This window comes from Neophocaena asiaeorientalis, unplaced genomic scaffold, assembly GCF_003031525.2.
Source record: "Neophocaena asiaeorientalis asiaeorientalis breed wild unplaced genomic scaffold, Neophocaena_asiaeorientalis_V1.1 scaffold477, whole genome shotgun sequence".
Lineage (NCBI taxonomy): Eukaryota > Metazoa > Chordata > Mammalia > Artiodactyla > Phocoenidae > Neophocaena > Neophocaena asiaeorientalis.
In genome coordinates, this window is record NW_020172630.1 from 2,818,537 (window position 1) to 2,837,204 (window position 18,668).

The window sequence follows — 18,668 nt, forward strand, 5'->3', positions numbered from 1 at the left end:
TTAAATCATCAACCAAAGCCCTTCTCTTGGCAAAGAATTTGATATCAATATGTGCACCTTATTTTGCATCCCTTTCTCAAGAATATTTTCCTTTCAATCTTTGTTAGTCATTGTGTAATCAAAAATACTCCCCTTACCCCACCGCAAGACATTCACAGTAACAGAGGTTGGTCTGGAGCAGACTGGGGAGTCCACGACTCGTTCTCATCAGCCCTGAAATCTGACCTCCTCACCAATTACCTCCTATAGCTACCCTCCCTGTTGTAAGACTGACCATGGCCATTCCAGAGCAGAGGCTAAGAGCAGCTAGTTGTGTTCTGCCCTGTACTCTGGTTTCCATGGAGTCTAGCTTTCCCATTGCTAAGACAGTTTCCTGGGCCTATCAAAACAAACCTCTATCATTCGAGACAACCTGGGCATGTCTATTTACCCTTGCAAGCTAAGAGACTTTACCCAATCCAGAATTGCAGGTAGGTAATTGTCTATAGAAAAGTCATTTAATATTCATGATCCTGAGTATCTTATTTATGTGTATGGATGACATACAGAATCAAAAGCACAGTTTACTGGGAAGAGCAATAAAGTTTATTGGCGAGTAGAATTCTAGTTTCAGCTCTAGTGACTTCTGTCACCTTGAACAAGAGTCACATTTCAGAGCCTTGATTTCCTCATCTGTAAAAGGGGCTAATAATACCTTCTCCAGCCACCTTACGAGGTTGTGTTGTGAGGACCAAGTCAGCGAACATTTCTTAAAGTGCTTTGTAAAGCATAGAATTTATACAGATGTTAGTGGTTATTATGCAAACTATGAGAGAAATGGATCAGAGCTCTGAAAAGAACAGGTTCTGCTTTGTCAGTAGGTTCGTTACCTCTTTTTAAAATGTGGCATGTATGTCAACTATTTCTCAATAAAACCGGGGAAGAAAACGGGGTTTCTGACAATCCTATCAGCAAGAGGCTGGAGATTTGCATTTGACAGCAATCCAAGAGCAATTCAACATCAGAAATTTTACTTTTACAAAGAAATCTGCAAAAAAAAAAAAAAAGTACAGAAACACTGATAGAAGTTAGCCTAAGTACTGAAAATCTCTCCAATATTTATTTATTCTCTTCAAATTATTATTGATGCGAAAGCAAAATAAACAAAAATGAAACTAAACTCTCACTGCAAAGTATTCTCCTACAGTGTTTTCTAAATATCTCGTATTTTGAACATTCCACATGCCCTTTTAACACCGCACACCTAGAACGTGTGTACTATAGAATCAAACTAGTTTTCCAGACTTGTCTTTAAAAGCTCAGAACAAATTTATATATATATATATATATATACACACACACACACACACACCTATATAATTATGTAAAACATGTATATATCATATAATGGTATATATTGTAATTATTATCTATAGCGTATATATTGTAATATTTGTGTGTGTGTGTGTTTACATATATAAATGCACAGAGACACAAAATGAGGGAACAATTTCCTGAGGTCAGACTTGCACAACATGAAAGCTTACTAAGGAAGACTCCTAAACGTGCAGACAGTCTGCTCGGATTGCCATTTAGATCTATCATCCTGATTGATCACTGTGTGGCCGGCTATTATTGGGCCTAATTTAACCCTATCCACTCACACATCCATCTACTCTGTCTATTGTACCTGACATTCTACAAATCACTTAGTCATGCAAATGATGACCTAAGGCAACCTCTTAGGATATTCGTGTTTAATTATACAAATGGTGCTTGATAAATAAGATTACACCTCCTTCCATATGTTTATTCCCTCCTTGATGAAAGGAAAATTCAATTTTCATGCAGATTGGGTGGGGCCGGGGTTTAAGAATTGCTGAGTTTTCTGGACTCTGCAGATCCATCCAGTTTGCAGAAGCTGACAAAATCACTCCACACCCCGCACAGAGATGAGCAGTTTTTCATTAGGTTTAAATCAGCCATCAGCCAGCTTGCTTCAGAAATCGGGACTCTAATAGGACCCCCTCGGTGTTCACAGGGTCAAAGGCTAAAAACAGGAAGGACCCGCCCTCCTTTGCAATTACAAAGTTGCAAGATGCAAGTGTATCTCATTCTGTTGTTTTCAGTTGCTCTGAGTTGCCAACTTCTCTGCAGCCTGAAATTTTCTGGCTTTTGACTGGTCTTACTGATTTCTTTTTGAGGTCTGGGCCGTGAATTCAGCAGGAAAAGCCTCCAGTAGCTGGACGCGGTGTAGAACTGGGCCTGCCCCCCCGGAAGGTCTCAGGGCCCCCAAGTTCCATGCGGTCTCTGCCACCCAAGCAGTGGTCAACATCAGCGCCCCGCAGAAGCCCAACGGGATTGTCAGTCTCTACAGATTGTTCTCCAACGATACCAGCGGGGCCCAGACGGTGGTGAGCAGCAGCATTCTGATCGGTTTATTTAGAACAAATCATAGGGGCTTCCCTTCCCTGGTGGCGCAGTGGTTGGGAGTCCGCCTGCCGATGCAGGGAACACGGGTTCATGACCCGGTCCGGGAAGATCCCACATGCCGCGGAGCGGCTGGGCCCGTGAGCCGTGGCCGCTGAGCCTGCGCGTCCGCAGCCTGTGTTCCACAACAGAAGTCATAAACCATGGTGTCCTTGCTTTTTCTTCCCCTTGATACTTCTTTCTTATCCATCTGTTCTCAATTGCCCTGTGGTGACCTTAGTGGCACAAAGATCCCTCTGCAAAGAAATAGCATTAGGAAATGTACAGAATATATGTAAATGCTCTGGGAGAGGAGGGCTAAATGTGATATTAAAGACTCCACAGATCTTTTAAGGAACCTAAGACTTTAGAGATAACCAAATTAGTTGAATTAATTTAATTAGAAAACACATGTCAAGCACTCAGCATAGTAGTGGCTTATAGTAAGGGGCCAACAAAGGCTCTCTGTTGGTGGTGTAAATCTTAATATGAAAAAGGAAAAAGTAGAGCAAAGGATATCCTCGGAATCCCCATTTTGGCACGAGCAAATCTCTAATAGCACACTGAAATCTCAGACTTTGTTTTGGTGACTTCTAGAAAGTTCTAGGTCTTTGGAAGAAACAACAGAACAGCTCAGCTCAGCCCTACTCCACTGTTTGTGTATTAACACATTTGGGGCACATCGAGGAGACAAGATGGTCTGTGGAGGGAAATCATCTTTCACACTGTGTTTCAACCAAGCCATTCACTGAAAGGGACACTAAATAATCAACTAGACCAGTTCCTGCATTACTTAAATGAAGAGACTACCTGCCAGGGGATGAAGTCTCTTTTCTCTGCAGGACAGCTGGTGTCACTCTCACATTTCTCATAAATAAGTATAGATTAGAATACTTTGTTCACACAAACCTCATAGAGAAATTGCACAGATCCTGGTATGACATGATAAATTATTTAGACCAATTGAGGGAACAATTTTGGCAAGTGTGGAGAAATCCTCTGAGGCCAGCGTAGCAGGTAGTGAAACACAATTTCAAAAGACAACTCACATGCTAGGAAGTCTTGTATGGAATGTTAAAGAAATATTAGCATATTTTCTACAAGGCTTCCGATTCAATAAATATAGATGATGTAAATACAATCAACCCTTGATTATCCATGCTTATAAAATGATAATATTAATAAACCCAAATAATTTCTATTTGGAGTGCCTTGTATGCATTTTTTTTAAACAACAGGTAGCTCTTCTTAATTAAATGTTGCTTATGTCAATGTGAAAATGAGTTTCTAGTTTCTGAGCTCCTCTATTCCAAAGAGCACTTAATAAAAGCACAATAAGGTAAAAATATTTGCTCCAGATAAACCAAAAAGTTTATAATGCAACAAAGATAATTGAGAAAAAACTATATTTCATACAGATCAATACCCTTAGAGGAAGACATGGACTTTCAAACTCTTAAATATATGTAAATATACAAATAGATAATATATATTTCAAGCTCTTAAGTACTCAACTCTAAGATTTGAGGGGAGTTTTGAAACCAAAATTACATGCAAGTAACAATGGCAGAATATGGACCTTAGTGAATGTTGACTTAGAAATATAATTCAAATATAGATTTTGTTTTTCGAAAAGGCATCATTCTGAGGGTCACAGAACTCGGTCAGTATTTTGTGATTTTTGAGCCATTTTCTAATATCTCTTTATGGTAATAGACAACATTGTTCCCTGTGATTTCTATCCTGTTGCCTCAAACTTCTATCAAACTGTTATCTCATTGCATGTTTTTGCATGTTTAAGCCATGCCTCTCCAGCTGGACTGGTCATTCCTCAGAGTAAATATTGTGATAGATGCCAGGGTGCATCTCCCAGAGTAACTAGCATGGCACTCTATTCATAGAACGCATCGTACATGATAAAAGTGAACCAACTGTCTGTGACTTGCCACTGGGCCTCATCTAGTCTTCTCTCTCCTCCTACAGCTGGCTGAAGGCCTGGCCACCCAGCAGACGCTTCATGGCCTGCAGCCCTTCACGACCTACTCCATTGGGGTGGAGGCCTGTACTTGCTTCAATTGTTGCAGCCAAGGGCCAACAGCAGAGCTGAGAACTCCTTCTGCTCCGCCATCAGGACTGTCCTGTCCCCAGATCCAGACACTGGCCTCGAGGACAGCCTCCTTCCAGTGGAGTCCCCCACTGTTCCCCAATGGCGTCATTCAAAGGTAGCATAGGAGAGCCAAAAGGACAAAGAAACCGAAATAAGACATGAACACGGACATGCAGCTACCCAGCCCTCCCCAAGGAAGACTTGCTGATTGAACAGACACCTATAGCAAAATAGACAAATCAATTGATTTGAGTGGTCACATTCCCCACAAAGTGTTTCAATCATAAATCAGCTAAGGATAGAAAGGTGAACAACAAAATTTTCTTTAAATAAGAAAGGCGAGGCAAGGACTTCCCTGGCGGTCCAGTGGCTAAGACTCAGCACTTCCACTGCAGGGGGCACGGGATCGATCCCTGGTCCCTCATGCCGTGCAGTGCATCAAGGAAAAGGCAGTGTGTTCCCATTCATTGAAAGGATGTGCTCTTCCTCATGGTTCCCTGGAATGTTTCATTCTACAGGGCTCAGCTAGAACATAAGGAACTTCTGTGACTAAATCAGAATTTCCTTGATCTAATTTAAAATGTCACAATGAACCACTGTTTGAAAGACCACAGAAGTTATTTCACTCAAGATAATCTGGAGGAAAAAAAGATATTCTTTATTTTCAACAGAGAACAGTTTTATCACTCTCTTCTAAAAAGAGAGAAATATCTTATCTCTACCAACAAGGATTCCTGGCTGCTGGGTGGACAGCAACATGTGTATACATGTGGCTTCTCTTATCATTTCTCTGGTTCCATCTGCTGCCCATTTCCGACAGCATTAAATAAAGTGTTTCTGAGAGCAGTCTCCCACAAATAGGAATTTGAAAGAGCTGGTAGTTCAGTGAAAACAAAACATCAACAGGTTTAAAAGAGAGTTAGACTGATTCCTTTGCCTGTTTTCTCTTTATGTGTCCATTCTCATTCCAGCTATGAGCTCCAGCTCTACATGGCCTGCCCTCCGGATTCAGCCACCCCCTGTACTCCCAGCCAAACCGAGACAAAGTACACTGGGCCAGGGCTGAGAGCCAGCCTCGGGGGTCTCCAGCCCTACACCACCTACAAGCTGAGGGTGGTAGCCCACAATGATTTGGGCAGCACGGCCTCCGAATGGATCAGCTTCATCACCCAAAAAGAATGTGAGTAGAAGTGGCTGCCACCATAAGCCAAAAAGGTAGGAAGGCAGCCGCAGGGGAAGCTTGTCCTGAAAGGCAGGGGGAAAACAGTTTGCCAAAAGGACTGAGTGTTCAGTTCCTTTGAATGCTACTGAGACATCAGTGAACGTGACTGTTGGGGAAAAATGCCCATTGGATTAAATAATATGGAGATCAAGAGTGAATTTAGGAAGATTTTTCATGTAGCAATGGGATGAAAACCAATTAAGAGAAAGCTAATACATGGGTAAGATGACTTTTTTTCTTTATTTATTTTGAGGTAACTTTTTAGAGAAGTTTGCCATTCCTTTTCTTTTCAAATGACGTGGCGTCATAGCTCGCATTTCTGGAAAGCTTTGATATACGGCACTGCCAGGAAAAGCAAAAGGGCTACTGAGTGCCGAAAAGGGCAATTAGCTAATCAATTGGGGCCTCCTTACATTTCTGTAAAATAAGTCCTTTTCAGATTTTATAAGGTTTATATGTCTACTGTTTAAAAATGGCAAATACAAAAGGTATTAAGAATAAAATAAGTACTTATAATTAGAGCCAGCTACGTCATTTGTGGGTTCCACTGGAAAATGAAAATATAGGGCCCCTTGTTCAAAAATCGTTAACAATTTCAAGATAATGACAGCAGAGCATCAAACTAAGTCCATAATTCTTCTACATGAGGGATGCTGGGCATCTGCACAGGTCACACAACCATGAAGCCAGTCCTGCTTATAATCCCACCACACCCAGAGGCAACCACCATTAATATTTTGGCGCAATTCATTCCTTTAATCCCTTTTCTATGCAGAGTTTTTATTGCATGGCTGAGATCATACTCTAATGAAAATCTCGTAGTCTGCTTTTTATACTTGACATTATTTTATTTGCATTTCCCATGGCATTAAAAACTCTTTAGCCACCAAGGCTAATGGCTATATAACATTCCATCCTATGAATAAATTGGGCATTTCGGTTGTTTCTAATATTTTCCTTCTATAAATGTGGTGAGAAAGTTTGTGAACAAATCTTTGTGTGAATGTCTGGTTATCTTCTTAAATGGCCACAAATGGAATTTACTACATCAGGAATTTTAAGGCCTTGCACACTTATTGCAAATTTGCTTTCCAGAAACATTATATCAGATTATAACCTCATCTTCGGTGTTTGGCACTGACATTTTTAGAAGTAAGAGTTATGCGTTCGTGAAAGTTCACTGCCTCATACAAAGACTTTAATGTACCTGAGCAGTAACATGGCAGGATGTTCGCAAGGGGTCATTTTTAGAGAACACTTGCTCGTTCCTGGCACTGTTCAAGCATTTTACAAATAATCCTTACCACAAACCTATGAAGTTAAGTACTATTATTAACCAAATTTATAGGTGAGAAAACTGAGGCAGGGCTGTGGACTGTGCTCTACAATTCCAGGATGCCATTCACATTGATTAGAATCTGAAGTGAGGCTCCTGGAGCTATATGATGAGCTAAAGCCAGAGCTTAAGTCCCTCCAGTTTCCACACCTAGAACGTAGAAGTGTTCCTCTAAGTTCAGGATCACCCAGCTCAGCAGCACCCTCGGTACTGCTGTGTTAACCTGGTCAACTCACTACCTACTTTCTGTAATAGAGATTTCAGACCTTCTCCACCCTCCTCAAACCTTCCACTTCTTCTCATCCTTTTCCCACAAGCCTATACAATCCTCACCCACCTCTCCCTAGAGTCTTGGCAGAGCTCCTTGCCTCGTAATTCACCAGGAAAGGAAATGTCATCAGTCAGTAATTTGCTCCCTTCCCACCCCAGACAGCCATGTGTCCTGCATCTGCATCATTCCCGCCAGGGACACGGCAGGAAGGGGTGGTCCTTCCATCTGAAATAAACCTGCCTCTTGTGCTTTGAGTACCACTTCATTCACTACTGTTCATCATTTTCCTATCCTTAATCTTCAGTGTATCACTGTTGCTTCTGTCTTTCTAATGTTAAAGCGAATAGACTCCATTTCCCCTCTGGTTCCTGCCCCAGCTCCTCCCCACAGAGCACAACTCTTCTAGAGAATGGTCTTCAAGTGCTTTCCCATTTTCTTTCTTCCCACGTGTTCTTTAAGTTCCTCCACACTGATTTCCACCTCATCCCTGCACGAAAATCTCTTCCTAAATTTGCCCTTGACCTCCACACTGATAATCCAGTGGGCTTTTTTGGGAACATTGGGGAACGTTGGGAACATTCAACGTGATTGAAGCCTCAATCCTTGGTAGAAGGTGGCTCCCCTTAGTTTTCATGACAAGTCTCTCCTGGGAAACCTGCGTCTTTGGGTGTTCAGTGTCAGTCAACTTTGTTGCTTGATCTTCCACCAACCAAGGTTTTTAAGCCTCAACCCTAAACTTTCTCTGCTCACACTTTCCGTTTTATCCCCTTCCCTCTTTTTTCCTCTCCTTCCCGCCTCACCTCTCCCCTCTTCAGGCGAGTTCATCTCCTCCAAGGCTTCAGTTCTGAAGGCTGACTCCCAAATGGTCACCTCCTCCCCGAGCTCCCTGCTTGAAATCCAGACGCTCACACCCAGCTTCCTTGCCTCCCTTTGAACTTCTCATAACCAGCTTGAGTTGGACAGACCCCCTACAGAGGGCGCATCTTTCCCCTTGAATGTGCGCTTCCTTTGGCTCTCATTCTCTCCATTTTATCTCCAGCACTGGGCGGAGTGTCTTAGATACCCAAAATGTGTTGTTTAGTGAGTGAGTGAATGCATCCAGAACGTCTCACGTTTACCGTTGGCACCACACAATCAGTGTCCTTTGTCACCCAAGCTATAAGCCAAGCAAAGTGTAATCGTTCTTCATAACGTCTACTGACTCATTGTGTAACCTCCTTTACCTTTTTGCCTATTCCTCTCACTATCCTCCCTTCACAAACCCAAAAAGAACTGTGAGAAACATTTATTCCTGAAATGAAAGTGTAGTCAAATGAATTCTGACTTTAAAAAAAAACGCTACTCCATACGAGGAATGGGACAAAACACCACCACCATCTTTGAGAAGCAATTACCGTTTACAATACAGACTGTCCCTTATGTACAATGGTTTGACTTCACGATGGTGCCAAAGTGATACACATTCAGTAGAAACTATACTTCAGACTTTGAATATTGATCTTTGTCAGGCTAGCGATCTGTAGTATGAGTCTCTCTTGTGATGCTGAGGGCAGCTCCCAGTCAGCCATGCCATCCAAAGGGTAAACAACCAATACACTTACAACAATTCCGTACCGACACCCATTCTGTTTTTCACTTTCAGTACAGTTTGCAATCAATTATAGGAGACACTCAACCGTTTAGTATAAAATAGACTTTGCGTTAAATGATTTCTGCACAGTACGCTAACGTAAGTGTTCTGAGCACGTTTAAGGTAAGCTAGGCTAAGCTATGATGTTTGGTAGCTTCTGTGTATTAAATGCATTTTCAACTTAGGATATTTTCAATTTATGATGGGTTTATCGGGCGTAACCCCATCCTAAGTCAAGGGAGATCTGTATATTTATAAGCCAATTTTGCTAATTATTCCAGGTTTTGTGTGTGTATCACCAGAAGGCCAGGCCAAAACAGCTATGTGAGGTTTGCAAGTTATCACCAATTCTCTTTTTCAACGTGAAACTTAGCCTTTGCCAGACATTTTCCCCTTACGCTGGAAGAACAGAATGAACAGATTTAAGATGTCCTGCCTTTCTATTCTTCCTTGACATTGAAGAAGTGGCTGAAGGTTGCAGTAGCACTGAAGGAGGAAGCGTTCTCTTAATCTGTTTACTGGATCCACAGACATGGAAAAACACAATAGTTCACTGGCTGTTGTATGGGGTTTAAATACCATTTTTGTTCCTTTTAACTCATTATACGAACTAGCAGAGAGAAAATGCGGATCGAAGAATACAAACCAGAAGATGCTTTGAAAATAGTATTTGCAATTTTATATAAACGTGATCAGAAAAGGGTCTAGAGAAGCATTAGCAACGTATTCCGCCCCCTCTGCCTGAATTACACCTGCAGTGGAAGAGCAGAGGTGAGGTGTAAATGTTTAACAACTGGCCTCCATGAAAGAAACATGTCCTGACTTGAAGCGCTCACCAATTTCCATGGTGTAAAGTACTCCTACTTGGCTGACTTCAAGTTGCCAACGTGACAGCACTGAACACAGAGTTGGGAAAAGATCGTGTACCATTATGTAATATTTCCACCATCCCGATACAATAGATTTAAACAGCATGAGAGCATAGATAATAAAAGGTAGGGAAATAATTAAGACGTTACAAAGTTTCAATATTTATTACCTTTGTTTTAATATAATTTATTTCGGTTTATATGATTTAATTTTTAATAGTGGCTGGGTTTAATAACTAACTCACAAAATTCCTGAATATTTAACAATCAGGATGAACCCACTCACCACTGAAGGGCACCCATAAAGTGAATTAGTAAATCATGCTCCTTCAAATACACGTGTACTGATTTTAACAAAAAAACACGGGCTTTGGCGTTAAGCAGGCCTGGGTTCAGATCCTTTGTCCCCTACCAGCTACTGACATTAAGCAGATTATTTGATCTCTCTAAACTTTAGTCTCCTCACATGGAAAATTAGGAACTAATTCTTACAAGATTGTTTTGAGGATTAAATAAAATAAAGTACATCAAGTACTTTATTGTACTTGCATTGTACTACTTTATTGGCATAGTAGCTGTTATCATTTTCTCAGTCTTCAAATCCGTTATTCCTGATTATTTTGATAGTTCGATCACTCTTTTTCCTCAGGAAGATCTCCAAATCCTGCAAGGCAAATAAAGCCCCTACCTTTCTATTTTTGTACTATTTACAAGCCTTCTCCTTGTCTGTACTGTTACGATGTAGGGGAGAAGTGGAAATCTACTGAAATTAAGTGACAGAGGGAAGCCACAGACAAATACAATAGTATGTTCCATTGTGATATTAGGCACCATTTGTGTTAAAAATATATATTTAAAGAGGGCTTGATAGCTCTTGTTTCAGTATTTGCAGAAAAATTTTCCTATAACTTTATGAAAATATCTTATTTTAAAAGATGAGAATCAAATTTGTCTTCATGGTTGAATCTTATGATCACAAAAGCGTAATTATTCCTTATTTTGTTATATTTCCTCACATCAGCAACGGATGGATTTAATTTTTAAAGGAAAAAAGGATATCCAATTTATTTCTACCACTCCCTTTTTTTTTTCTTTTCTTAAAAGCCAATTTCATATAAAGCTGGATCTTAATGCTCTTACAAATGTATTGATTATTTTGGAGAAAATGAGATCTCATGAAATAAATCTCTTCTGACTTGACAAGATGATATGGTATCCCTTCATTTGTTCATACAAAAATGATTCATTTAAAAGATAAGCCTCAGTTAAGGATTATTCTTCCTTTATTTTAGTAAAGAGTTGAAAAACGAAAAGTTCTCATGCCTGTTAAATGCACACAACGTTGCTTCTCTATCTGATACAATACTTAGGAGACCTGAGCTTGATTATATACTAATGTACTGTGCTATTGATTGATTAGTCAGGGCAATGAATTATTATACTCGAATTGCTATTTGCAAGGCTTTTTAACTATCTTAGGAAACAAACGAACGGCTCGAGAAAAAGCTTTAAAAATAAATGGCTGCCAAAAGAACATAATTCACCATCTAAGCAGTTTAGTTATAGGAGAAAATAAAATATTAACTTCATCTGGTCCTTGGGGCTTTGCAGCAATAAATATTGACTTGATATGAAAAATAGCTATCCACTGTAGTTAATAGTGTTAAGGATACTTTACCTGTTAAAAGAAGGAAAATGCAACAAAATATAAGCTCCGGGGCTATGCTGATGAGCAGAACCATTGTATGTTAATAGTTGTATTTCATAAAACACCACTCTCCATTGATTTTTGTTTGGAAAGCAGGTGCGACATTGCTGAGAAAGCATTTCACATGCGTTCCCATGGTTTTCTTTTAACCCCCAAAGCCAGTTTTTTCCTTTAAGCAGTAAGGGAAATAGGAAGGGTTCCAGCAAGGACAAAAAAAAAAATGTGTGCTCATATTTTAAAATAAAAAGCACACTATTTTTAGAACTTACAACCTTCTCCCACGTATTTTTAGAACTTACAACCTTCTCCCACTTATTTTTAGAACTTAGAAACTTCTTCCACCTCTTTTTAGAACTTGCAACCTTCTCTCAACTATTTTTAGAACTAGAACCTTCGTCCAACTATTTTTAGAACTTACATCCTTCTCCCAACAGTGCCCCAGTACCGTGCCCCTTTCTCGGTGGACAGCAATCTATCCGTGGTATGTGTGGACTGGAGTGGCTCCTTTCTGCTGAACGGGCGGCTGAAGGAGTTCGTCCTGACCGATGGAGGGCAGCGCGTGTACAGCGGCCTCGACACCACCCTCTACATCCCAAAGACGGCGGACAGAAGTGAGTTTCCCATTCCCATTTCTCAGGGCACAAGAAGCTGGGTTTCCCAGCTTTCCGAGATGCTCAATCTGACGATCTGAAGGGTGACCTCAGATGGTCATCATTAACATGTCCTGGGTTAAGTGGTCACTTCTCGTGGGAAAGCGACTGCTCGGCATCAATCAGGTTTTCCTGATGACGCTTCTGATGTGGTCCTCTGAGCACTGCCTCTGCTGACGTGAGGGTCCCCAGGAACAAGACCAGAGGGCAGGTTATGTGCACTAGAGAAATAAAACCCACAGGCAAAGAGTATCCCAAAATAACACACTTTTAGGGACTTCGGAGACTCTCTCGATGCATCCACAGCCTCCAAAGAGAGCATAATCAGGCCATGACCATCCCCAAATCTTAGACCCTGAGTAAGGGCTTTCCTTAACCAACATCGGTATCTGTTCTTGAAACAACAGTGCTCTTCCCTCTAAAACTGAATACTTTCTCCCTACTTAATTACATGTCCTTCTTCTGTTTGTCTTGTTTTTAAATTGAAATGAGAAAAAGCTTTTCAAGGCACTAAGTATCTTCTAATGATAAACATGGCCACAGGACCAATAGATGTGAGGCCCTTTTGGGCAATCTGGTTTTATACAGTGAATTCATTAGTGGTTGATTTTTTTTAGTTTCCTTAAAAATATGTACTATTTCTTTTGGCTAAAAGGGGCAGGTAAACAATGAGCTCCAGCATTGCATTTACAGCATTTGAAACTTATCAGTAACATTTTTACAAAAATTCAGCTCCACATTTTCATGGTCACAGTTCTTGGTCACCTGGGCAGTTTGTTGTGATGGGGAGATGGCCTGAAAGTTGGGAAATACGGGTTCTACCCCTGGCCAGGCCTCTAATCATCTGTGTGACTTACAAGACTCACTTCCCTCAGGCTCCTGGCTACTGTAAGAGGTATTTAGACCATTTGATTTCCCATATCCCTGTTGAGCCTTCCTGCTTAGTAGGAAACTCTGGGTTGCCTAGTGAAAGGAACACCTGTAAGTTTAAAGGAACAGGTTCAGATTATATGCATAACAAGATACATTCTGTGAATTAGCCTTTATTCTTCAGATAATTCTTTTCCTTTGCTATATAATCTCTAAACTTCTTTAGTTCTGTTACATATATATATGTTATTATATAGGTAACATATATGTAATAACGTATATGTTATATACGTTATTACACTAATGATAGCTGTTTTTCTTGATAGTTTTTAAGTTAGAAATAAGTTTGCATAATAGGTAAAACCTCATAACTTGATGTGGAATCCTGTTTTCAGACTTCTTCATGCTATAATACATTGCTTTTCTGAAACTGTGCCCACTGTTTGTAGATGTTGAATAACTGACTCATTTACCTTTGTCTAGCTTTCTTTTTCCAGGTCATCTGCACTACAGATGAAGGAAGTGTTAAGACACCTTTGATTCAATATGATACCAGCACTGGATTTGGTAAACATTTAACTCAAATCCTATTTAGTGTAGTATCTACTCATTTTCCTAAAGAAACATGCATGTTTGTTTATACATATTTGTGTTTCTTTATGCATACATGTTTGTTTATACATATGTATCTATACATCTTCCATACACCATATGGAAGAAATTGTGTTAAGTGTTGTAAGAATTTTTTTAAGTCCTCTTGAAACTTACATTAGGCAAGGAGTTAGGGTAAACTCTTAAAATGCCAAATCACTGAATTGTAGATGCAGAGAGATATGACTAAAGTTCTCTCCTAACCACAAATTCTGTCAATAAAGAGCTATATGAATTTGTGCACCAAAAAAAGTGAATTTATAGAGAAAGCCAGAGGAAAGAGAAAATACTCTAATGCCAATTTGTGTTGATAATAACGATAATATTCCAGATTCAGAGTTAGGGTTAGCAAAGTGTAGCCCCCCTCTCATGGAGTTCAATTTTTAATTTTAGTCACCTTCTCTCCCTCCCTTAAACATCCTCATCCCAGTGCTAAATGCTTCCCCTTTAATCAACTTGCCCTGACAATGTGGGTGTGAAGGCCAAGCAGACCCATCCAGTCCTTGAGGGGCTGCAAAGGGGGAGGGCTGTCAAAAAAGTAGGCATTTACAGCTGTGTCTGTCCTTCTTCCTCTTGGCCACGAGCACTGGCTTTAGAAGAGCAGCTCCCTGGCCCTCTGCTGCATGACGGCTTCGTGGATCCAGAGGCTTCTGAGCTGGTGCTAGCAAAGGGCTGGGATGGAGATGATCTCTGAGACTTTCTCCCACTCAGATTGCCAGGCCGACGGCGATTGCACAGCTTAACGCTGTTCTGCAGTGATCCCATAAGCCTTTCCGAGTCTGACCCACTCATTCCAGCTTTCCCACAACCACAGACTTGACAGTCCTGCTACTACCCCATCCTTCGATCCTTCATCCCTGGAAAGCCCTTACTTAGCACAGGGACTGGCACAGGGTAAATGCTCATTAAATGTGAGCTACGTCTATCAGCGTCATGTGCAGAGAATCACATCAACTGAACTCTTAACACCTGAATAGAAATCAAAGGTAAGTGGTCCCTTTGCTAAAGGATTTCCATCCCTAAGAAGCTCTCCCAGGGCATTTGAGTGATGACTTGCAGAGCTTTTGTTACTTAACAGAGAGGCCAGAGTACAAGAAGTACTATAAAGACCACATGTTAGTGAGCACAAGCTGTTAACATCCCAATGGAAAATGGTATCTGACGTCTCAAAATCCAGTTTGCAAGAAACTTCGCAGGAACAGGGCTGTGGCATGAAGTGAGGGGGACCCTGGATCCACACAGCATTGACTGTGTATGTAATGGGGTTTCTGTAGCAATATTAGTCTGGGTTCCAACCCTCACATGAGCCCAGAAAGGACTGCTCCCCAGGCACACAGCTGTGAAGTAGGCTTTTCCCAAGGTTACTTTGGTAACCCTCTTAAAAAATCCCCTCATCCCCCCTCCAACTGTATTTCCCGGGAGCGTGCCAAGGCAGCTGCAATTTCCAACCTGAGAGGTGTCAGCAAGGTCTCCCAAGGGCTGTAAACTTCTCCTTACACCCACCGACCCACTGCACCATTTCCCCAGCCTGAACACAAGTGCAACAAAGCACTATACATGCCTTTCTAATTGATTAAACAACAGAGCAAGAAATCACAAAATTGCCTTCTGAAATAGCATTTCCTTTTTCTGTCCCTGGGTTTTGCAGGCCTGGTGCTGACAACTCCTGGAGAAAAGAAAGGATCAGGGAGCAAAAGCACGGAGTTCTACAGCGAGTTATGGTTCATAGTGTTAATGGCAATTCTGGGCTTGATCTTGTTGGCCATTTTTCTGTCCCTGATACTACAGAGAAAAATCCTCAAAGAACCATATATAAGAGAGAGGCCTCCTTTAGTGCCTCTTCCAAAGCGGATGTCTCCATTGAATGTATACCCACCGGGGGAAACCCACATGGTATGTCTCTAAAGGCGGCCTCATTTCTCTATCACTGGACTAAAATATTTGTTTGTATTTAGAAGGAAATATTTTCAGAGCCATAGTAGCAAGGGACTAGATGACACTTATGTTTGGCTAAATGTGGAGACCAAGGGAGACTAACCCTAGAAGAGCATTCTCAACTTTGGCTGCACGTTAGAATCACCTGGTGCTACAGACTGAATATTTGTGTCCCCCCAAAATTCATGTGTTGAAACCCTAATCCCAAGTGTGATGGTATATGGGGGGAGGGCCTTTGGGAGGTAGTTAGGTCATGAGGGTGGAGCCCTCATGAATGGGATTAGTGCCCTTATAAAGAGACCCCAGAGAGCTCCCTTGTCCTTTCCACCATGTGAGGACGAGGAAGTGGGCCCACACCAGACACTCAATCTGCCGGCACCTTGATCTTGGACTTCCCAGCCTCCAGAATTTAAGAAATAAATTTCTGTTGCCTCTAGGTCACCCAGTCCATGGTATTCTGTTATAGCAGCCCTAATGGGCTAAGACATCTGGGAAAGTTTTTAAAATGCTGATACCTGGGCCTTATCCCAGAAATTCTGATTTCATTGGCCTTGGATGGGGCCTGGGGATTGGTATTCTTTTTTTAACTCCAAAAGTGATTCTAATGTGCACCAGGGGTGAGTATTTCTGCTTTGTAGTTGTAAGTCAGGGGATGGTGGAGGAGAGTTGTATATTGAAATCACCTGGAGAATTTATAGGTTATATTACTGTTTAACTTGGGGAATTAGAAATAAAAGGGGAGATAGGGAAGGACTTAAGTGCCAGCAGTCCTGGGTCTGTTCTTGACCCTGACACCCTGCACCAGTGCAGATGGATGGCTCTTTGTGGCTCCAGACCACAGACCACCTACTGCCAAGATGGAGGTCAGGCAAAGATCTGGGGGGTGAAAGTCACACGGAGGGTGACACGAGGCATCGCTGCACCAAGCACTCATTGAAGAGGTAAAAGATGACTGAATCCCATGGTGCAGTCTGGCATGGGGCTGTCTGGGCAAGGAAAGGCTGTAATTTATAAATCCCCCAAGTACCAGTCTGCTCCCCAAACTGTGTGCCAAAATGCATCTGCCCAAGGGGACCCCTTTTCCCCAGTTTGCACAAAGATTCTATATGAGCTAGTGGCCACCCTGTACAGCTGAAATTCTGATCACCAATTCCATGTGTGGGGAGGCTTTCCACACCAACAGGCAATTCTCTGACACCAGCTGGGTGTTCTGCGTTCAACTGAATTCTGACACTGTCTACCCAGAGATAGCATCAGATTCCACAGGGGAAGGGCTCAGTCCTATAAGACTCTTGTCCCCTCTGTGTCCCCTTCCCTGCCAACCTCAGGTGCCAATCACAAGTCCAGATTGTCACCTGTGCTTCTGACCTACTGGCTACAGATTGGGGGCTCCAGTGACCAAATCCTTGGGTTTCTTAATTCGTTAACGAATTTAATGAACAGTAACGAATTTTAAATTTGTTAACATTTTCAAGATCACAAAGCATAACTTGAGTCCAGCTAAGTTTAAGTGCAGATTCTACTTGTACAGTCAGCCCTATATATCTACAGATTCCACAGACACAGAGGGCTGACCATGAGAATTGAGCATCCTCGGATTTTGGTACCCATGGGAGGGAGTCCTGGAGCCAAATCCCCTTGGACACCGAGGGGCAGTTGTAATTACTGGCTTGCAGATCCTTTCATTCTCTGCAATACTAAACAAATAAAGCAGTATCACCTCAACACTTAGCAATTAGTTTCTACTCACCGAGTGATTTAAATTGCCGAACTCTTATATTATGAAAATGCATCTCCAGATAGTATTAATGTGTGGGTGTGATTATACTGTCCTTGGAGAAACATAAAGAATTTGGGTTTTGGTTTTTTTTTTTAATTTTATTGAAGTATAGTTGATTTACAATGTTGTGTTAATTTCTGCTATAGAGCAAAGTGATTCAGTTATACATATATATATTCTTTTTCACATTTTTTCGATTGTGGTTTATCAAAAGATATTGAATAGAGTTCTCCTGCTGTACAGTAGGCACTTGTTGTTTATCCATCCTGTATACAATACTTTGAATCTGCTAATTCCAAACTTCCAATCCTTACCTCCCTCATCGCCCTGCCCCTTGACAACCACAAGTCTGTTCTCTGTGTCCTTGAGTCTGTTTCTGTTTCGTAGATAAGTTGATTTGTGTCATATTTTAGATTCCATCATAAGTGATACCGTATGATATTTGTCTTTCTCTTTCTGACTTACTTTGCTTAGGAGGTTAATCTCTAGGTCCATCCATGTTGCTGCAAATGGCATTATTTCATTCTTGTTTATGGCTGAGTACTATTCTCTTATATAAATATAGCACTCTTCTTTATCCATGCATCTGTCAATGGACATGTAGTTTGTTTCCATGTTTTGGGTATTGTAAATAGTGCTTTTATGAACATTGGCGTGCATGTATCTTTTAGAATTAGAGTTTTGTCCTGATATATGCCCAGGAGTGGGATTGCTGGATCATATGGCAACTCTATTTTTAGTTTTTGAGGACCATCCATACTGTTTTTTATAGTGGCTGCACTGATTTACATTCCCACCAACAGTGTAGGAAGGTTCCCTTTTCTATACTCGCCCTCCAGAACTTGTTATTTTTAGACTTTTTAATGATGACTAGTCTGTCCAGTGTGAGGTGGTACCTCACTGTAGTTTTGATTTGCATTTCTCAAATAATTAGCAATGTTGAGCATCTTTTCATGTGCCTGTTGGACATGTGTATGTCTTCTTTGGAGAAATGTCTACTGAGGTCTTCAGCCCACTTCTCAGTTAGGTTGTCTGTTTTTTTTATTATTAAGTTGTATGACCTGTTTGTATATTTTCTAAATTAAGCCCTTATCATTTGCAAATATTTTCTCCCAGTCCATAGCTTGTCTTTTCATTTTATTTATGGTTTCCTTTGCTATGCAAAAGCTTATAAGTTTGATTAGGTCTCAA

At 41.1% G+C, this 18,668-nt stretch overlaps 1 protein-coding gene across 1 annotated transcript in view; it reads left to right on the forward strand.

Annotated features, from left to right (window-relative positions):
* Positions 1 to 15,655, forward strand: part of USH2A (usherin) — a gene marked incomplete at its 3' end in the record, with an annotated part of 720,880 nt that extends 705,225 nt beyond the window's left edge. Inside the window, exons 64-69 of the mRNA XM_024739202.1 lie at positions 2,184 to 2,393; positions 4,432 to 4,670; positions 5,527 to 5,735; positions 12,026 to 12,202; positions 13,595 to 13,678; positions 15,411 to 15,655. Of these exons, the coding sequence (XP_024594970.1) occupies positions 2,184 to 2,393; positions 4,432 to 4,670; positions 5,527 to 5,735; positions 12,026 to 12,202; positions 13,595 to 13,678; positions 15,411 to 15,655 (1,164 nt within the window). The remainder of the gene's footprint in view (positions 1 to 2,183; positions 2,394 to 4,431; positions 4,671 to 5,526; positions 5,736 to 12,025; positions 12,203 to 13,594; positions 13,679 to 15,410) is intronic.
* Positions 15,656 to 18,668: the final 3,013 nt, after the last annotated feature.